We start from the raw sequence: 23,467 nt of genomic DNA on the forward strand, positions 1-23,467 counted from the left end.
AAATCCCTTTTTGTCAATAATAGACACGGAAATTAAGCTGCTTAGAAAAACAGAAGGAACTCAGTAGAGTTTACTTCCGACAATGGCATGCTTATTATAACTATATTATCGTATGCAACAGTATTTTAATTTAATTTCTCAGATAAATATTACATTGGTTTGACTTGTTTAATATTTGACAGCATTGACCTTCATGTTTCTCGTCTAACCAATAAATGACCTGTCAAAAACAGTTTCGTTATCCTACATAGGTGTATTCTGAAGTTACTGTCAGGACGTACATTTTCCTGCAGATAATAAAAGTCACGATAAGTTTAAACATACACATTAATACCCTATGATAGTCAACAGTCCAAACAATTTTATTAAACACTGTATCGCGATTTGCCAATATCATAAGAGGCAATGAAATTTAACTTCCTTAGAACATATTTTAATATAGCAAAAGGAATACCGCAACAAGTTAAGTCGTTCCCTTGTAGCCTTTAACATCGAAGTTATGGCGAGTCTACCTCTGACAAAGGCATGCTTTTACTGACTTTTATCAGCGTGGACCCAGAAATAAAGTTATTACTGATATAATATAGGTGTTTTCTGTAGTAGACAACGACATCGTAGCGTGATATATCAAAATCAGGTATGGTTGCGCTTTCCGTGTCTGTAGCATTCATATAAAGATTGTGATTGGAAACGTTGTTAAGCAAGTTAGCATTGTTAGAGGTTGATTACCGCATTCTGACACGATGGACAAGTTCGGGAATGTTGGATGAAGACCATGGATTAACAAAGCTTCATTTAGAATTACGACAATGAAGATCCATGTTGGTACGCTTGGTTTGTCAGTATGCTGTTTATCTATGTCCTATCGGATTTCTGACTTCAATTTGGAATCAGTAAAATGAGTAGCCAGTACAGATTGGGAAATTTCAACTCAAACATGTCTGATTTCACATATACTATAATGCAACCATGTGGATCAGTAGGCCTGTGGCCTCTATAAGGATCATATGAGAAGAGGAAAACACGTCCGTGCTATTGTCAATACAGTGAGTCAGGTTTTGGTTTAACAAGGAACATCATGCATTGAAAATGGTTATTTTTTCAGAACTTCATAGTGTGAATCCAAGCATCCATAAGTCCACACTCTTTTAGGACGTTTTGACGATTATCGATTAAATCACTCATATGAAACACTTTTTTAAACAAATATAAATATTACACATGGCAATCAATTTTTCAACCTTATTTTCATTCGTTATATCTAACAAACCTTTCAGGAGGGTAACATACTCTGATTGCACGGCGCAGTAATACGTGTGACGAAGGTATTCTTGGATTGTAAGCAATAATTTGAAAGGAATGAAAGAAATTTACCTACTTTCGACGTAAAATAATCGAGACTCGTAAATGTTTTCAGTAAAATACTTGATAGACCTAAGTTTGCCATTCAATTATTTATCACAATGTAATATAAAAATATAATTTCTTTTTACGACAGTTTAGGTAAATCAATGGTGGAATAACTCAATACTACTCCCGCTGTCAAACTATATCCTAATAGTGTGCCTGCTTGTTTTAATTCGCCAAGACTGTCAGGATCTGATGGAGGAACTGTTAATTAAGAATTAATTATGAAATCAATGTTCATTATTGTTGTTATGTACGTGATTGGCATTGATTTCCGGATATACATTGCAAAGAATGTGGTTGGACTCGTTGAGGAAAACGCATTGTTGTTTTATCATAGACAGACAGACAGAAAGACATAGTACATCGTCACAACACGTACATTTTATATTTCAACTAGTCAACTTGTATGGGCAATGATAATAACAATCAATAATAAATACATATTACAAAATACAAATATGAAGAATAAATCAATAAACAATAAATTAGAAGAAGGTGACCATGGCTTTTAGATGTAATTAAGTAATGACATTAAGTAATCTTGATCATACATGCTATTGAATCAATAATTACTCGCAATTATTGCGCAACTCCTGTGGTATGTTAACTTCGAACTGATATATTTGTTTCTACAAAGATCGAATCTACGTTTAATTAGGACAATTTGATTAGTTTTGCAGTCCAAAAAGACTGCATAATTCGTTACAGATATTTTCCATTACCATTTTGTTCGTAAAAGGAAGACAAAAATCACAGAAAGCTTTCAATACTTCCCTTGTCCCTGAAAAGGTACCCCAGGTGATTCACTATTGTCAGAGAACTGCTATTATTATTTCTTTATTCTTTGATATGAACAAAATACTTTGACTTGTGACCAAAATGCTACTTTAAGTGATATGACGCTTTAACGACATGTACGTAGATCGAGGTACCGCAGAAAAGATAATAAAAACATCTCACTTATCATGCCAAAGCTCAATTCGTCTGGGCTTATGTCCAACAAGGCAGTTTAAATGGCGAATAAAGACAACACGTTTAATTTATTTTTATTAATCAAATTAACCATTCACAAAATAATAATGGAATGAACATATGAGTTAACATATAAAGCCAGTGAGTTTGTGATAAACTTGTTCTACACCTGTTACAACATGATCACTTAAACCTGATGCTTGAAGTACAGGAACAATTTTAATCATTTCATTATCTTTAACGTATGTTTGTAAATATATTTGAATTCATTCAAGTCTGACCTGATGTAAATGTGATGTTTGAGTTGGTCGGGAGTAAACAATGAAGCATTATGTGTATTAATATAAGACTAATACATCAAATTCTGTGTGCGATTACATCTTCTAAGAACACATCTTTCAACACCCGAAAGTTGTCTTATTGATACACTTTGATTCCGTAAGATTCCAGCAGTTAGATGTTGAATCTCTCATTATCTACAAGCTGTTGCTGTCAAAGGATTTTGTCAATGACAAGTTCCGTTAGTATCAATATGCCAACTGAGTGACCATTTCGAGAGTTTAAACTTTGATATACAACTCCTCTGTGAAACAAAACGCACTACAATATTTACCCGTATCGTAGAAACAAAACAAAATGTGACTATAAAGTAATGTTTGTGAACTGTCAAATGACCATTATTTATTAGAAATAATAAAGAAATGTTTGTAAAAGAAGGAGAGAACCAATTTTATATCTCGAAATTACAATACGAATGAAAAGAAACTTTTGTTTCCATTCACAGAACAATAGCTGATATTCAAATTGTTTTCTTCTTTGTTAACAACATTGGTTTTAGTGTAAACAAGAGCTAGGAGAAGGCCTAACATATATAAGTGATTAATAACGTACTACAATGAACATTAAAACTTCCATTTGCACAACGGACTATACCGATTTGAAACATTTATCATTTCAAAATAATTCAATAAAAGATACTGAAACAAGTTATACTATGCAACTGTCCAAATTTGACATTTTGAAGTCGCCCTTTGATCAAGCGTTTTTAAGTTGTACACAGGTAGCCTAATGGATAGTATTGCAGCTGTTAAAAAGATATATTAGTTATATACCCGTAGTAACTAAAAAAATAAACAAGGTTTATGTTCATTTAAAAAAAGAACAACCAACTTCATAAAAAAGGATGGAAGTGATAATATCGTAAATGCTTCTAAGAATTTTCTTTTTAAAAAATAGACACAATCTTTCATAGTTAATGTTTTTATAATAAGCAAACCCGATGAACATGAACTTTCACTTAATTGTTGCAATGTATGGTCACTAAAGCTATGTGCACAGTACATTTCTGATTAAATTTAAAATAGTATCATAAGTGTCCCGACTTTTGAAAAACAAACACTAGAGTTAATACTTGCAACGACAAAGTACGTGTATCCAATGCGCTGGTCAAATATCAAACATATGGTATTATGACATAACTAACAATCATGTCATCTCTAAAAGTTATGCCAACAAACTTTATTTGCCATGAAACTCATCAATGCGAACTTGTTCACTATAACCACTTTGACAGAGAAAACGACGGCATATAACATTAGTTCTTCCAGTTTTAGTCTACTGTAACGCTACGGTTCTCGTAAACATCAATAGGTGTCCAATGCAGCGTTTCGGACAAATGCCACCAGTGTCAGACAAAACGATACCAATATGAGAGAGGTCGACATTTGACTTGCAGATGAGCCGGAATCAAGTGTGTAACTGGCCTTACCGTCGTCTGGTTCTGAAATAAGCAGACATCAGGTTTTAATAACAAGAACAGTGTACTAAAAGAACCTCTTTTGTTTCTCCTCAACAAAATTTTAACAAAAGTATTTATTCAGTAAATATTTTATGTGCAACGACAGACAATTTATTGCATAAATTATTTTATTAAACTAATATGAATTGTGTGAGAAACGATGTCCCCAAGAGATTATATATTCCCTAAGAACGATCGAAACATAATACATAGTTTTACTTAGTTTTGTATTTTGACATGGAGTCGTTTAAATGACTACGATCCTAAAAGGCTAATTGATTAGTTTTTAACAGCTCCTCCGTCACTGATGATTCGTTTTTAACGAACATAGCTTATACGACAAAATACAAATCTTACCTCTTTTCTGAGACTTTTTATTGGCTGAAAAGAGATTAAAAGTGAAGTGAGTAAGGCAAGCACAGAATGTATCAAGCATATACTATTTGGCAAACAGAACATTTTCGCAATTTATATTCATTGTCTCACCTCGAGGTGCAAATAGAAAGCCATTTAAGTGTACTTACTATTTAAAACGTTGACTTTGACGCTGGTAACCTGTAAGTCCGAAGTCCTACACGAGTATGTTCCAGTATCGGTCATCTCCGTCGAGGATTTGGTCAGAATACTCGTAATAGTCCGAGAATTTATTGAAAGCTTTTTACGCATTTCCACCTTTTTCTGTCCGTCTGGAACAATTTTTATCCCGTCTTTGAACCAGTCAATTGACTCAGGAGGTGTTATTGCCCCTGACGCATTGCACATTAATAACAGTTGCGTTCCTCTGTCGGGATGAAGTGATCCTGTTATTGTTATACCTAAAAAAACAAGATAATCATGTCAATCAAAAAATAAGAGTTGACATTTAGTGTGAAAAGGTTAAAACTACTGCAGTAGAAGGAAGTTATAGGATAAAAGGACTAATGATTACGGACACATTAGACAACGTCCAAAATATCTCTGATTTGAATTGCTATTATGCTTAAGAATATTTATTAACTTCCGTCTGACTAGGGTTAGAAGAATAAATGTAAGATTTATAAACATCTATCTATTGATTAACATTAACATATCAAATCATATGAGTAAATCAATTACATATATATTCATTTCTGTTTGGCTAGAAATGTCATCCATTCCGCAAAGTTATAATGGGAACTGTTTAACGTTTTAGTATGAGCGGGTCTAAGGATCTTGAACACAAAATATGTACATGTAGGTACACCAAAAGCATGGTACGAAGCTAACAATGTGTGGGATGTGTCTAAAATTAGTGTTGTAAATTGTGAAATGGATGTGAAGGGAAAAGCAAAAGTGACTTACGAGGTTCCGCGTAAGAGAACTCGTCTGAAACAAATTTTTATGGCATTTAATGAGCATAGTAAGCCTTTGTACACATATCTGTATTCAAAATCAATCGCTATGCCATAAGGGTATACATATAAACTATTCAAATTGTCTCAAGTAGCTGAATGCTTAAAGTGATCAGGAAAGAAATTAAAACACTTCAACCAGTGAATACTTCAAACGCTCAACTCTTAGTGAAAAAGCAATATGACTTGAAGAACTCATTTCTTTTATTTAAGAGCGTACCTTTTACATGGAGAAAGACTTCCTTGCGGAGGTATCTGTCCCGGGAGCTTATCTGACACTCGTACATTCCGCTGTCCGTGGTCGTTACGTTGGATATCATCATATTCCAGTCGGGGGAATCCTCGATGTGAGCGACCTCGAACCTAGGGTCGCTCGTCATAGGCAGGGTACCAATTGTTAAGAAGTAGCTTTCGTTGGCGCGTCTCCAGCTTACCTGAAAAGATACCGATCATTGGAACTCAGTTATGTACATCACCGTTGAAGTCTTACGTCTTTTCGGTGTACTTAAGTGATTTGAAAGTAATCAGTAGGTTATCAGAGATGTAAACCAATTTATAAGAAATCATTGAATCTGGAGGGCGTACTTTATTTGTTAATATCTAAAGGGAGGTTTACAGAAACTAGGCTAAGATATAATACTTTCAGTCGAAGGCGCGTCATGATTCAATTAACAAGTGAGATACCTATTTAGAGGAAAATATTACATAATGCGTGCTGCAGTGGTCTCCAACGACGTTTGGGGAGGATAACATATTGTGTCTGCAGGGCGCTTCCACGTAACAGATCAAAATATTTATTTTATATCATTGCTTATTTGCTTAAGTGAAACAATATTTCTTTGCTTCAGATGAACCGAGCACCTGTCAACTCTAGTTTGATCGGATTCCTAAGACATGGATTATTTCTGAAACAAATATTGACAGAGGAAAGAGCAACTAGAAGTATCTAAGTCCTAGTTAAAAGAAAGATGCATTCAATCCAATTTAATTCAGACTTAAAATAAGGATGCAAAATATTGAGATAATTACATCCATGGGTAAAATTTCATTTGCGTCATGTTATACCAAGTTGAATATCAAAACCAATTTGACGTTTTGATCTTACAAATCTCGTGCTGCCAACACTCCAGTTTCTATTTCAGGAAGTTTCATTCCCGCATGGAGCCACCAAATACTTGTTGCAATGTGCAGCGTTCAGCGCATACTCATTGAATGATGAATAACTGATAAGATGCAAGCGCCTTTCAGTTTAAAGATATTCATGTCATTTCTCATGGGCAAGTATTTATTCAAACTTAATTTGTATAATATATAACATGAAGAATTCATGTAAGGGGTCATTCGACTTCAATGATAAAGTATAAGCTAATTCTAAATTAACTGCGTTTAGTTCTAATTTTACCTTGCTTTGACGAAATGAATACAAAGCAAACTCCATGCTCTTCCAAACGAGCGACTTTTCACCCCGTTGGAAAATTTGTTTTGTTTTTGTTTTTATAGTCTCAATAAATGTGAAACATTATCTACCTTACAGAGATAAAGAGATGTAAATATGAGAAAATGTTGACTGCGAACTTTACCAGCTTTGGCGATATATTTGGAAGCATATTATAAAGATTTTTTTTAAGTTTCGTTTCTTACTTCTTGCATTGTCTATTATGTTTCACTATACGACAGATCTCATTAATTTTGAGTGCCCCAATATGCATGTTGTCTTGAAATAATGTCAGCTTAATGTCTGTTTTACATTCCGTTTCTTCTTACCGTTTTTGTGCCCAGGTATTTGACGGAGCAGTACAGGATGGCTCGCTCGCCTTTGTGGTACGTGTAGGTGTCCTCTGTCTGCAGGAAGCGTGGAGCAGGTGTCGAGTACCGGAAGTCCTTCACCCTCCCGCCTTTAGCTGAATATATGTAGTAGCACTGATTATATGAATTTATTTTAATAATATAGATGACTGTCATTAACATATTTATTAAACGCTCTGATTGGTACCCACGTCCATAATTGTGTAAGTTATCAGTGTTAAATGAAAACACATCGTTTGCTTTTCATTTAACGTAGTGTGGAAGTTTTTGACAACAGTTAATGCTTTACATAGCGCGAAATGTACACTGTGTGTAAACAAAATGGACAAGATAAATACTTCTCATTGCAGTACGACATTTAACACGTGATAATATGACCTGAGAGCAATCTGAAATGGGGCGTTTAGAAAGACAACCTTCTTTGAAGGAGCTTTTTCTTGACAGTTTTAGAATTATTGTGACCTCGCTTTTGTTGATACATTATAGCCCCATATTGTCGACGGATGACGGACATGCAGCGATGGGTTGTTCGAATTTAACTATGGATCTTTTTTGTAATCTAGAAATCAATATAAGCAATTATCGCGATATGTTTTTAAACAAACTTTTTGATGATATTTGACGAATCCATTCTGCAAGTGGCTATGTTTTCGCCATGTTCTTAAAATTAGAGTTTTACGTGTACAGGAAGAGCAACATTTGTTCCAAGTTGTCAGATCTTTTAGATAACTAATTACTACTGGTTTGTTGAGAATGGAGAATAAACCAAAGCAATATCAGTAGCGATGTGGGCTCCGCATGATGACATTATTCGAAAGAGACATGAAGAAGACTTGTTAAAATCAAATGAGTTGACTATGTAAATATGGACCATTTATACGAATAAATTGCTCACACAGGTGTGTGTAAAAACATACACTTAGAGCATTTTCTTGAAATACCTGGGTTTCAAAGTTATCAAAATCGTAGTTAGAATACATTTGAGGAAAAAATATAAGGAAGTTATGATATTTAAAAAGACTAAATTAAACAAATTAAAATAAGTTTAAGCACATACACTGTCCCGCTTTTAGCTTATTCTGGAATATATAGTTCTGACATTGATAGTTAAAAAGAAAACATTGTCATTTCAAAGGGTCTAAGTAGTTTATAACATATCGGTCATTCCACCAAAACATTTAAAACGGGTTATCATAGCATTCACTTTAAATATAGAACAGCCTTTTTCAGCCAGAGGCGTTCTTAGAATTGTTCAACACCGCATCCTTAGGGAATTTGAGGCAAATTGCCTTGCATTTCCAGTAACTGCCTTTGATGCTGCCGGATTTACTTACATCATAAAACACAAAATAGGGATTTGTATATAATCAAATCCAGAAATTCCCATTGCAGTTATGCTTGGTAGTCTTCGCACTGTAATACCAGGTAGCATTCAAGTTAATACCAGGTAGCATTCAAGTATAAGGACATAATGAGCTTTAGACATTAGGTCTTATAGTTATATGCTTAAACATTAATGACGACTAAACATATATTGATTTTGTTAAAAAGTGGAAAACTCCATTCTTTCTACATAGGTAACCTATCAGTTAAACGCGTCTTTATGTTCCTATGTTCTACACTTTGTACAATTTTGGCCGAAAACGTAATGACACGACTATGGCAATGGCTTCGCTAGGTTGGACGTTTAAGCGTCTGCTGAATCTGACATCCATCTGTTTTGAAACCAAAATAAACAAGCGTCTTTTAGTCAAACCATTTTGTGAAATGGTAATAAAACATTGAGTTTATTAAATGCATTTAGCCTACTGTCTCCACTGTCTCATGAAAGAATATATATGCAAACTCATGTTTCATTTTGTTTTATTTGTTTACGATGATACTGCTCGAAATTTGATGTGATCTAAAGTGGTATAAATAGTTCCTTTGGAATGTTTTTGCTAGACGAACATTATTGTTTTACGATACATGTGGAGGAATTTTAGAATAAATACTATCTGTTTATTATCATATGCAATAAACTACCATTATCATTGACAATATTGTTATTATTTCAGACAGGTAGAAAAACACTTGAGCTATTGGTAAAAGAAATGCTGCTTAGGGTACGCTGTGTGAACACCTGAACAAAATCAAAGATTCCTGTGGAGTTTATGCATCTGTTAATTGAAGATCTAACTACCTTACTTAACGATGAATAAAGGAAAGTGTCTGAATAAGACATAGATAATCACGTTTTAAAAGCAGCAAAGTCGCTCTACCTCAAAACATAAGTCACTAAGATTGAGATTATTTTTAAAGAACCATCGCAATAACAGACTAAAATCGTGATCGCTTCACTAACATATTTTGCAGGAGCCTTTCTAATGGCAAGCAGTTTGCCTTGATAAATGGTACTAGGTTAAACTAACAAATACAATACAGTTCAAACGGGAACTAAACAGCGCGGATAGCAAGCTTAAATAAAACTTACAATCAATTCAAAATATCAGTTTCTTCAGTTTATCCGCAATGCAATTGGGATATAATACTCTTTACAAGCATAACGAAATCATTTCATATATGACATTACTCTCAATATCTATCAAGCATCTCTAGCAAACACCAATTCTCGTGTTTTGTGTTTAATTAAGTATTTTCAACCACTGATTTATTTCGGGCTATATCCCCAAAGGCGATTTGCATAAATGCGAGAAAGCATTGAAGTGAATATCACAATATTTCACATTCATTCAACCAGGATATTAAGAGCACGCTTTAAGTATTTTAAATTGTGTTGTCCGTCCATTGGCTTAACTTGCCAATATGTCTTCACCAATAACGAGCCTGGGCTCTCCTGGGAAATCAAACAACACCAGGGGCAACATGTGGAACGCAACGTCTAGTACCAGACAGACAGTGCATATTTTATGTAAGTGAAACAAACAAAATATGGTCAAAGCTAATCGAATGATCCCCATTATTACCTGGGGATTGTAACAGAAAAGGTAGCGAAACGCTACTTGTTCGAGTAAGTGCACTGGGGACAACGTTTTGAGCGCTTCGTCATTCAGGGTGTGTGTACTTTGTTAAAGTTTAAAGGGGCAGCCGATATCCAGCGCTATTTAGTTAAATATGTTACGAGTAGGCTTGTTCAAGATGAACGGAAATTAAAAAACCTCGATAAAAATGTTTTATATTAGATAAGACTGCTACACGTGGAATGTTCGCAAACGACTTTTTAGACCACCGCGCTTGTGTTCTACACAGTCACCAAACAGACGACATGCGGCTTCTCTTGAATGTTGCATCTTGGGTCGCTATAAACAATTATATCATCACATAGGATACAGGCAAATTAAATCAGCACATGTTCAAGTATTCAAAACGTGTATAACAGAAGGACTAATGTTTTTGCTTGAAATTAACTTCATTATTTCTGCTGTTTTTCAGATACTTAATCTTTGCAAACGATCTGAGCGGAATTTCACGCAATTTAAAACCATGGAGTATTGAGTAAATGTTAGGGAGAAAACTATTTGAAAGTGGTTTTGATGATAGAAAGGATGATGATACCAGGATAAAAAGTACACTGATGTTGCGTTAATAAAAGATGGAATTCAGTTATATTCCGATATGTATAATACATTAAAACATTTTTAATCAATATACAAAGTACAACCAGCATAGGTTTCACCAATGTTATTTAGATTGTTTTCGGAACTGGCGTACGCTGTTCGATTCTTGACATTGATAGTTTCCATTGTTTTTGTTTGATAACTTGTCAATGAATACTGATATGTACTAGTTGACTCCCTAACAATAAAATGCTCGTTTAGCTGCTTAATTTCATCAAACTACTTCTTGTTACACGAGAAGCTGCATCCAAAAAACAACTATGTTCCATCAATTCACCCCTACACGCGCATATTTGACCACTACACACGCATATTCGCCATTCAACGCGCATATTCGCCCCTTCCACGCGCGTATTCACCCCTCCTACACGCAATGTTCACCCCTACACATGCATATTCGCCCTTTCACGCGCATATTCGCCCCTTGCACCCGCAAATTCGCCCATACACACGCATATTCGCCCTAACAACACGCATATTTGCCCCTTCCACGCGCATATTCTACCCTTTCACACGCATATTCACCCCTACAAACGTTTATTCGCCCCTTCCATGCGCATATTCGCCACTTTTACACGCAATATTTATCCCTACACACGCATATTCGCCCTTCCACGCGCATATTCGCCCATTCCCTGCGCATATTCACTCCTTCCACACGCACATTTACCCCTATACACGCATAAATGCCCCTTCCACGCGCATATTTGACCCTTTCACACGCGTATTCGCTACTTTCACACGCATATTCGCCCCGCCACATGCATACTTGTCCTGTCACACGTACATTTGCCCGTCCACATTCCTAACGTTCGGCCCTGACGGGGATTTGACTTTCGTATTCCAGCGTTTTTGCTCTTTCGCCGCAATAAATGGAGAAAGATAAACAACTAAGTGAATGTCGTCTGAAAAAGCTCGTTTGATAAAAAAGGAGAAAGACACTGCACTGAAATACAAGTTATATTATTAATCAATAGTCTACCAGCAATAGCAAGACACAAGTGATTAGATTATCCTATGGCCGTATGCTAGTTTTGGCAATCGTATGACAACTAATGCAGTAGTTCCTTAGCGATAATGGTTTTGCCTTTTCGGTCATATAATAGACAAGGATGAAAGGAGAAAAGTAGAAATACGTTCAATGGGAACAAAAAGAGACAACCCCAGAGAAAAATCGTTTACGAACGAAAATCAAAAACAATTGATGCGACTCAAATCATTGAAAAAACTTATTTTATTATTAAAATTTATTTCTCCGTTTTCTAACATAAAGCGTACTTACTTTTTCATAGTGTTAAGTAATGAATTTGGGAAATATGGAATCAACACAAATAATATTACTCCATTATGTATTTTAAAACTTCCTTCAACTTGTATATCAGTTAACGCTTTTATTTAAATATTTATTACACAGAGGAAAATACAGGGACTAGTTCATATAGCACATTTTGAAAATCATAAACCATTTAAATATTTGTTTATCTTTAAAACTTTACAATTATTTATCACAAAAATGAATTTTAACGGAAATGTCGTACCGTTCCCATATTTTCAACATTCTCAAACAACAAAAGTGTCTCCGGGAATAGCTGATTTCTACTCCTGGGAAAAGAAATCGTTATTCGAAGGTGACAAAACAGTGGCAGTGGCAGTGAGGGCACTGGTGTGACTTTTAAAGGAATTGAAAACGAAGTCATCGCCATTAAATAGCACTCTTCAATTACCTATTAATTTCCTCATGCGAATTTGGTAGTTAACGTTTATGATATCATGTCAAACAAAGGTAAATTGCAACTGAGTTTGGCTTTGCAAGTACGTGTACTTTCTTTAAATGTTTCAATGCGTGTATACACATATATTATATTTCTTCCGAATGCTTAACATACTTAAGAAGCGAGTATATCATTGCGAAGTACCCTACTGACATAGTTTAACCAGGCCATAGGTACTTATTCTTAGTTATGGCATGTACAATTTGGGATCATTGGGAGTTATCGCTACACCAGAAAATAATGTCGGTTTATGGGAAAACATACAAATGTGCATTCCTAAATCAATGCTATCACTGCGTTTGTGCCGCATCAGGAAATATCAGCGAACTTATCTTATATTGTTGATAAAATTGTCTGAGACGGTTTAACATTGCGAAACAAGATAAGTGTTAAAAATAATTTACATCAATATTTTATTCATTATCAATAACATGCTTAATATATATGTAATGGTAAATCACACTAGCACTTTCATTCCATATCTGATTGCGTTAATCGCCTATCATGTTCATTTCTCCACTAATATTAAATGAACTGTAAGAGAACGTTCATAGCCACATAGTCGCAAGAAACTTTATTTATGGGCTAAATTGAAACATCGCGTAAAGATTTAAGATTTACTGTCCGTTATTATATGAGCCTATAGTTTGTTTGTTCTTTAAAATATTTCTGTCTTAAGCAAGACGACATATTGCTGAAATACTTGGAATTGTAGCCCGATTTAGAGTTTTTTTACCATTTATTTTAAATCATGGCCAATATAACATTTTACAGTTTAAGCAATATTTATTAAAATACTTGGTCTATTGAATGAATGAGTTCGATTGGCAATAGCGGAGTGGCAAGCTATTTCCTTAAATAAAGCACAAATTCAATATCAGCTAAATTATTGCACAGTGATGATGATTAACAAAATAAGGTATCCTACATCAGGATTGGAGTTACAATGCAATATATTATATACTCAAACTGGTTGTGAAATAAGAAAGACATCCAAAGATATCCAATGAACATGTGCCTGTGAACAGAGGATATTAGTCTATAATATAAAATACTCTGTATGAACTCTTGTGTACGTATGCAGAACCCTATGGTTCAGCTGATTTGTGCCCCAACCGATGCCATGTACAGTAGAGTGACATAGTTCCGTCACATACTCCAATCAAAAAAGTATATGCCTTCTCTTCAAGATGTTTTATCTATCTCACCTTTAGCTATTTTGCGACCTCTTCAAGATGTTTTATCTATCTCACCTTTAGCTATTTTGCGACATGATACTACACATAATTACAAGGAAGACAGTGGCAACATTGGTGCGATTGCTCAATATCTCTTCACCTCTCCATCATTACATATATAAACTATATGTTTTTTATTTGAATAAATAATATACATTATGAAATTGATACAGGTACAAGCTAACGTTTATTTTGAAATTTCATGTGGAATACTCAAGAAACGAGATATTGAAACGTAATGGAGTCGTTGTTTTTAGGTTCTATCGTGCATCTGGGACGAATATTAATTCCTCCCTGCCAGCATCATTCATTTGAGACCTTACTAATATTTGTATACAAGTATTAACACATACATTGTTAATATCAAAATGAATCTTTGTTGAAGAGTAATATATTAACTGTTTAATATTTCAACCCTTTGGTGAATGCATTTAATTTATAAAAATCTTTCCCGGTGAATATTGCTGAAAGTCCCCGACACAAATAATTTAGTTCACCGAAATTTGGCGAAAACTGTCACAATAGGACATGTGTGTTTTGCATTATCAAGTTCAGAAGCAGAAAAGGAGGAGTGTTATAATTCCCATTAGGATAAGTCTTCAACGTTTCCTGTTTGTTAAATAAAGAGAGAATAATAAAGCAATAAGAAGACGGGAGGAACTAACGAGGGTATTAAGTATTATTTCCTTTTAAAATATTTAAGACGTCCGAATGTGTTTTTTTTTTTTATGTGACAATATTTACCTTCCAACGTATTGAAGGGTATGACTAAGACGTGCAAAAGTGTGTTCTAAATGTCTTGGCCACATGATTTTTAATTAAGTTTGTATATCCTAGGTTATATTTTGTACTAGAAATGAATTAAAACAAGAATCCTTCGTGAATAAATTAGTGTTATCAACTTTCTCATGGCAAATGATTTTAGCCTGAGGTAAATTATGGAAATTGAATGCGATGGGTGATCATAATTATTACGGCCACCTCCATAGTCGTAAACAAGAAACTACTCGAATGCACTGGCAAAATTTGTAGTGTACACAGGAAGCCGCAGTAAAGGTCATTGCGAATCACGTATCGACTTGTGGAGTGTACAATGTTATATATTATGATGTGTTGTTTGTTTATTAAGGATGAGAAATGTTCAACCAATATGGACCTTATGAAACTTTTTGATATACACTGAACCTGCTGTCCCCTTTCGGAAATTTGTTCAAGCGATATAGGATGTATGGAAATAGGAGCAAACGTTTGAACTATCTTCACATTTGGTGAGTAGATGGTGACATGCTTTACAACGTACCAACAATTACACATGTTATACATCTTAAAAAATAAAGAAGGTTGATGAATGCGCGTAGCGGTTTCAGGCAAAGTGTATGATTGGAATGGTCATCCTTAAACCATAATGCAGCATCAGTCTTTCATTAAGTATCACTTTTGCTCTGCTGGTATTATTTCACATCAAGTGGACAAGCCGTTGTGCTCAACGGAAGCATGCTTTTGAAACGTTTAAATTCAAGCAACAAGATCAGCTCAACTCTCAGAGTTGCTGCTCTTCGTATTTCGATATTATACAATATTTTAAGATGTGAATTTTAGATAAATGTATTTATATTATTAGGTCAGTAATGTTCCCTATTATAAGCATTTTGTTTTCCAGAAGATTATGTAGTTATACTAAAATGGCAGCTATAACCGGTCGGTTCTATCGTGTTTGGAAGTGATTCCTATTGACATTAGAATAATGTTTTGTCGGTAAGTGTGGAATAACGTTGTGTATGACCAAGGATAAAGTTCATATTTGTTGAACGTAAAATGGGTGAAGTTTTGGAAGCAGACATTAACGATAACGGCCTCGAGAATAAGTAAATAATAGCAGGTTCTAAGTTGTTAACCCTTGATGTGTTATTTCTTGAACGTCAGGAATAAGAAGCATTTTGTCATGAATGAAGTAAAATTGAAGTGATTAAATCAAAAATGTCTATGACTTGACGCTGGATGAACGTCAGAATAATGTACTCAAGTCGCCAGAAGAACAGTAGAACGCTGTAACAAATGTCAAAATGTACAGCAGCACGCTAAAAAAAAATCTAGATGTGCAGCAGAATCCTGTAGGCAAGTGGCAAGACGTACAGCAGAACGCTGTAAACAGGTGGCCAGACGTAACAGAAGAACGCTGAAAACAAGTGACCAGATGTGTAAAGGAACACTGCAAACAAGTGGCCAGATATACAGTAGAACGTTGTAAACAAGTGTCCAGATGTACAATAGAACACTGTAAACAAGTGGTCAGATGTACAGCAGAACGCTGTAAACAAGTGGCCAGATTAACAGTTGAACGCTGTTAACAAGTGGTCAGATGTACAGCAGAACGCTGTTAAAAAGTGGTCAGATGTATAGTAGAACGCTGTTAACAAGTGGTCAGATGTATAGTAGAACGCTGTTAACAAGTGGTCAGATATACAGTAGAACGCTGTTAACAAGTGGTCAGATGTATAGTAGAACGCTGTAAACAAGTGGTCAGATATACAGTAGAACGCTGTTAACAAGTGGCCAGATTTACAGAAGAACGCTGTTAACAAGTGGTCAAATGAACAGTAGAACGCTGTTAACAAGTGGTCAGATGTATAGTAGAACGCTGTTAACAAGTGGTCAGATGTACAGTAGAACGCTGTTAACAAGTGGTCAAATGTAAAATAGAACGCTGTTAACAAGTGGTCAGATATCCAGCAGAACGCTGTTAACAAGTGGTCAGATGTACAGTAGAACGCTGTTAACAAGTGGTCAGATTTACAGTAGAACGCTGTTAACAAGTGGCAAGATTTACAGTAGAACGCTGTTAACAAGTGGTCAGATGTACAGTTGAACGCTGTTAACAAGTGGTCAGATGTACAGTAGAACGCTGTTAACAAGTGGTCAGATGTACAGTAGAACGCTGTAAACAAGTGGCCAGATTTACAGTAGAACGTTGTTAACAAGTGGTCAGATATACAGCAGAACGCTGTTAACAAGTGGTCAGATGTACAGTAGAACGTTGTTAACAAGTGGTCAGATGTACAGTAGAACACTGTTAACAAGTGGCAAGATTAACAGTAGAACGCTGTTAACAAGTGGTCAGATGTACAGTAGAACGCTGTTAACAAGTGGTCAGATGTATAGTAGAACGCTGTTAACAAGTGGTCAGATGTATAGTAGAACGCTGTTAACAAGTGGTCAGATGTATAGTAGAACGCTGTTAACAAGTGGTCAGATATACAGCAGAACACTGTTAACAAGTGGTCAGATGTACAGTAGAACGCTGTAAACAAGTGGTCAGATGTAGAGTAGAACGCTGTAAACAAGTGGTCAGATGTACAGTAGAATAATGTTAACAAGTGGTCAGATGTATAGTTGAACGCTGTAAACAAGTGGTCAGATGTATAGTAGAACGCTGTTAACCAGTGGTCAGATGTATAATAGAACGCTGTTAACAAGTGGTCAGATGTACAGTAGAACGCTGTTAACATGTGGTCAGATGTATAGCTGAACGCTGTTAACAAGTGGTCAGATGTACAGTAGAACGCTGTTAACAAGTGATCAGATGTATAGTTGAACGCTGTTAACAAGTGGTCAGATGTACAGTAAAACGCTGTTAATAAGTCGTCAGATGTATAGTAGAACGCTGTAAACAATTGGTCTGATGTACAGTAGAACGCTGTTAACAAGTGGTCAGATGTATAGTAGAACGCTGTTAACATGTAGTCAGATGTACGGTAGAACGCTGTAAACAAGTGGTCAGATGTATAATAGAACGCTGTAAACAAGTGCTCAGATGTATAGTAGAACGCTGTAAATAAGTGGTCAGATGTACAGTAGAACGCTGTTAACAAGTGGTCAGATGTATAGACTATACATCTGACCACTTGTTTACAGCGTTCTACTATACATCTGACCACTTGCTTATAGCGTTCTACTATAATAGTAGAACGCTGTAAACAAGTTGTCAGATGTACAGTAGAACGCTGTAAACAAGTGGTCAGATGTACAGCAGAACGTTTTAAATACTGGTCAGATGTACTGAAGAACGCTGTTAGCAAGTGGTCAGATGTACAGTAGAGCGCCGTAAACAAGTGGTCAGATGTACAGTAGAACGCTGTAAACAAGTGGTCAGATGTACAGTAGAATGATGTTATCAAGTGGTCAGATGTATAGTAGAACGCTGTTAACAAGTGGTCAGATGTATAGTAGAACGCTGTTAACCAGTGGTCAGATGTATAATAGAACGCTGTTAACAAGTGGTCAGATGTACAGTAGAACGCTGTAAACAAGTGGTCAGATGTATAGTTGAACGCTGTTAACAAGTGGTCAGATGTACAGTAGAACGCTGTTAACAAGTGATCAGATGTATAGTAGAACGCTGTTAACAAGTGGTCAGATGTACAGTAAAACGCTGTTAACAAGTGGTCAGATGTATAGTTGAACGCTGTTAACAAGTGGTCAGATGTACAGTAGAACGCTGTTAACAAGTGATCAGATGTATAGTAGAACGCTGTTAACAAGTGGTCAGATGTACAGTAAAACGCTGTTAACAAGTGGTCAGATGTATAGTAGAACGCTGTAAACAAGTGGTCTGATGTACAGTAGAACGCTGTTAACAAGTGGTCAGATGTATAGTAGAACGCTGTTAACAAGTGATCAGATGTATAGTAGAACGCTGTAAACAAGTGGTCAGATGTATAATAGAACGCTGTAAACAAGTGGTCAGATGTATAGTAGAACGCTGTAAATAAGTGGTCTGATGTACAGTAGAACGCTGTAAACAAGTGGTCAGATGTATAGACTATACATCTGACCACTTGTTTACAGCGTTCTACTATACATCTGACCACTTGTTTACAGCGTTCTACTATAATAGTAGATCGCTGTAAACAAGTGGTCAGATGTACAGTAGAACGCTGTAAACAAGTGGTCAGATGTACAGCAGAACGTTTTAAATACTGGTCAGATGTACTGAAGAACGCCGTTAACAAGTGGTCAGATGTACAGTAGAGCGCCGTAAACAAGTGGTCAGATGTACAGTAGAACGCTGAAAACAAGTGGTCAGATGTATAGTAGAACGCTGTAAACAAGTGGTCAGATGTATAGTAGAACGCGGTAAACAAGTGGTCAGATGTACAGCAGAACGCCGTAAACAAGTGGTCAGATGTACAGCAAAACGTTGAAAAAAGGTGGTCAGATGAACAGTAGAACGCTGTAAACAAGTAGTCAGATGTACAGTAGGACGCTGTAAACAAGTGGTCAGATGTACAGCAGAACGTTTTAAATACTGGTCAGATGTACTGAAGAACGCCGTTAACAAGTGGTCAGATGTACAGTAGAGCGCCGTAAACAAGTGGTCAGATGGACAGTAGAACGCTGAAAACAAGTGGTCAGATGTATAGTAGAACGCTGTAAACAAGTGGTCAGATGTATAGTAGAACGCGGTAAACAAGTGGTCAGATGTACAGCAGAACGCCGTAAACAAGTGGTCAGATGTACAGCAAAACGTTGTAAAAGGTGGTCAGATGGACTGAAGAACGCCGTTAACAAGTGGTCAGATGTACAGCAGAACGCTGTAAAACAAGTGACCAGACGTAAAAAAGAACGCCGTAAACAAGTGGTCAGATGTACAGCAAAACGTTGTAAAAAGGTGGTCAGATGTACAGTAGAACGCCGTAAACAAGTGATCAGATGTACAACAGAACGTTGTAAAAAAGTGGTCAGAAGTACAGTAGAACGCCGTAAACAAGTTGTCAGATGTACAGCAGAACCCTGTAAACAAGTGGTCAGATGTACAGCAGAAGGCTGTTAAGAGGTCAGGGGCCGTATTCAATAAACATCTTAGTGAATATTTTAACTTTGTTTTCTTTTAATAAATACTTGAAACAAGGGCTGTCACAGTATGTGACGAATGCCCCCGAATGTGACATTGACCTATGAACAAGGTAAGTACATGTAAAGTTAAAGATCAAATTCTGACCTTTGATGTATGCATGTGATCTTGCATACGCCACACAATCTTTATATGCCAAACACATGTGCCAAGTTTTTGTTGTAAATTTGTCATATACATGACAAAATTACAGTCCGGTTATGACATTTATGTGCATATATGCAGCATTTCATAATAATATAAAGCAAGGAATGCTGAAAAACAAGCGGAATAATTATAAAAACACTAATTACTTGTCATTGGTGTTTTGAAACACCACATGAGACCTATACATGGTCACTGTAATATGTCAGTGTTGTTGTTGGTCTTATGCCAACCAACCTAGAGGTATAGATATGGCCAAGACAAGAACCTAATACATAGGTCGGTGTGTGAGAATACTGGCGAATTTTTTTCTATGAGCGTCTGGCATATTCGAGGCATTGGACAGGCTATCGCATTTTGGTTGAAATCACCAGTTATTTTAAAATAATTATGACCATACAAGAAAAAATTACAGCCCTGACACGACAACCTATACTCTATGTCCTTATATGCAGCATTCCATTGTGAATAAACATCTAACTGTGACTTTGACCTTAGAGGTAGTGACACGGGTCTTGCACACGACATGTGATCTTGGTATGTCAAACAATTGTGGCAAGTTATTTTAAAATATGTCCATACAAGAGAAAGGTACAGCCCCTACACGACAACCTATATTCTGTGTCTTTATACGCAGCATTCCATTGTGAATAAACACTAAGTGTGACCTTGAACTTAGAGGTAGAGACACGGGTCTTGCACGCGACACGTCGTTTTGGTATGTCGAACACATGTGGCAAGTCATTTTAAAATCTGTCCAAACAAGAGAAAGTTACAGCTCGGACACGACAACCTATACTCTATATCCTTATATGCAGCATATCATTGTGAATAAACACTAAGTTTGACCTTGACCTTAGAAATAGGTAAACGGGTCTTGCACGCGACACGTCGTCTTGGTATGTCAAACATATGTGTTTAGTTATTTTAAAATACGTCCATACAATAAAAAGTAATAGCCCGGACACGACAACATATACTCTATGTCCTTATATGCAGCATTCTATTAATATAAACACCTAAGTGTGACATTGACTTTACGGACGGACGGTGCAATTTTGATATGCCCACCGTCGGGGGCATAAAAACGCAATTTTTCAGTAAGATGAAAACTGTAACTAAGATGCTTATTGAATACGGCCCCAGATTTGTAAAAGAACGCTGTAAACAAAAAGACCAGATGTACAGCAGCAAATTGTAAACAGGTGGAGAAATGTTATGCAGAACTATATAAACAATTGTCGAAATGTGCAGCAGAACACTGTAAATAAATGTCCAGATGTACAATAGAACACTGTAAATAAGTTACATACGAGCATAAAGAATGTGTTATCCATACTTTAAACAATAGAAAACCGTATGCTCCTTGTTTTCGTATGCACTTGAAACAGAAATGAATTTAAAAAGGATAATAAGCAAACACTTTTCTAACTTATTCAGCAGCGACCGGTAATCTGAGAGTTTAAAACTAATACAAGAACATTCCTTGGCGCTGAGTAATACAGTTTTATGGTAACATTCGATTATATGGTTGCAAAGAATTTAGAAATCAATTCAACCCACATTCTGCAACTGTAAATCATAAATACTACTTTACTATAACAGTAATCAAAAGGCATTTAAAAAGATAAAAGCAATATCTTCTGTAAACTGCTCTTTTATCTTAATAAATAAAATTTGATTGCCATCTTCTCAAAACAAGAGACCATTATTCTTTGATTTTATGAAACAGTTTTTACCAGTGGAATCATATAATGCCGATTCGTATTTATGTTGTTATTAATACCTAATGTTTAATAAATTTACGCAATAATTACGCCTGCTGTGCAAGGCTGAATAGATGAACAGGGATTTACCAAAGAATAACTGGATTCATGTTATGTAATTAAATTACACATAAGATACGAATAATTACTTTAAATTTTCAAAAGCGAAGTCAAACTCCCATTCAACAAACCGTTTCGACATAACTGGGTTATTACCAAGTGAAAGCAACTTAGTTTATTCCACACCGGATATACATTTCCTAGAAACGGGCATTTCAGGTGACTTCGGCGATGTTAGAAAACTCTATCTGGCACCCCATGCCAGATGAGTCACCCGCAACATTGCGCTACTTCTTATTTCTTTTATTGTATGGTTTATGAAAAGTACATTATGTCATTTCAAAACAACGTAACTAACCATAGAAGTATGCAACAATTTTTATTTAAAAATGAAAATAAATAATAGCCAAAACACATTTTTAGAGCAAATTTGACGTCAACAGTGATCTAAAATAACTACGCGTCTTGACGTCAGTAAACAACATCGCACGCGTATTTGGTGTTATGCACAATCGTTTTCTACGACAATTGTCCCACGAATTGATAATTTTAGGTAGGCAAAAATATATATATATCAATCGTGTTCTTCTCTGTCCTGATCGAACCCCTAAACCGACGTTACGCGCTTATTCATTGGTCGGACTTTTTGATCTTGACCGAAAACACATGATAGATTAATACTTTCTATTTATCGGTCCGTGCCCGAGGGTAGAATTTTGCCCTTTGACAAGTAAGTGTAACAACTGTTACGTGAAAGAAATGAACGTAACTACGAAGATGTTTACCATATAAATACAATGTGAATAAAAACAATGTGAAAAATATCCATCTTCATTAAAGAGCAGTTTAAAATGTATTTTTAGAGTTTTTTTAATTGGGGAAATCAGTGCCAATGAATCCAGCAGGTTTCAATCACGAGTCTTTCTATACATATTATTAGAACAGCATCAACATGCATAAAACTAATATAATTATCTAAAGCCATAAATTTCTTCATTAAAATGGATGGAAACAATACTATATATCTATAAAAAATATTGCTTAATATCAAACTCCCAATGTTAGCTTAGTGTTTCAGATAAGCGCACGAATGCTATGCGTGTCACAACCCTCCCATGGTGTTCTACCAATGTGTAGAAATTAATTGAATTCTCAATGATAGTTTAAATGTTATGGCTGGGACGCGAGTGAGATATGAAATCCATATTGTATAAACTTGACCTCTAAGAGTGACATACACCTTTGAGAAAAAACATAATTGTTGTAAGTGTTACACCGTCCCATGGAGCTCTTTAAATGCACATACATTTATTGAATTCCCATTTATTGTTAAAAATAATGGCTGAGACACGAATCATTGCTTTAAACTCAATATTGTTACATTGACCTCCAGATGTGAAATAATAGAATGAATTGCGCGTGTGACACATCTTCCCATGGCGCTCTACACATCTGTAGAAATCTATAAATTTTCCATTAATAGTTATGACTGAGAAATGAATTTCAAATATGTAATCCATGTTTAATAACGTGTGACTTTGTTGACCTTTGAGATACGAGCACGACCTTTAGGCCTGACACATTTTTCCTTGGTGCTTTACAA

At 35.6% G+C, this 23,467-nt stretch overlaps 1 protein-coding gene across 4 annotated transcripts in view; it reads right to left on the bottom strand.

Annotated features, from left to right (window-relative positions):
- Window positions 1-2,444: 2,444 nt before the first annotated feature.
- LOC128228388 (zwei Ig domain protein zig-8-like) overlaps window positions 2,445-23,467 on the bottom strand; it is an 89,115-nt gene continuing 68,092 nt past the window's right edge. For all 4 annotated transcript variants that reach the window (XM_052939682.1, XM_052939681.1, XM_052939684.1 and 1 more), the window contains 6 exons: window positions 7,315-7,451; window positions 5,771-5,984; window positions 5,501-5,524; window positions 4,705-4,995; window positions 4,538-4,561; window positions 2,445-4,162 (listed from right to left, as the gene is read on the bottom strand). In XM_052939682.1, the coding sequence (XP_052795642.1) occupies window positions 4,026-4,162; window positions 4,538-4,561; window positions 4,705-4,995; window positions 5,501-5,524; window positions 5,771-5,984; window positions 7,315-7,451 (827 nt within the window). In that variant the 3' untranslated portion in view covers window positions 2,445-4,025. The remainder of the gene's footprint in view (window positions 4,163-4,537; window positions 4,562-4,704; window positions 4,996-5,500; window positions 5,525-5,770; window positions 5,985-7,314; window positions 7,452-23,467) is intronic.

This window comes from Mya arenaria, chromosome 3 (assembly GCF_026914265.1).
Source record: "Mya arenaria isolate MELC-2E11 chromosome 3, ASM2691426v1".
NCBI lineage: Eukaryota > Metazoa > Mollusca > Bivalvia > Myida > Myidae > Mya > Mya arenaria.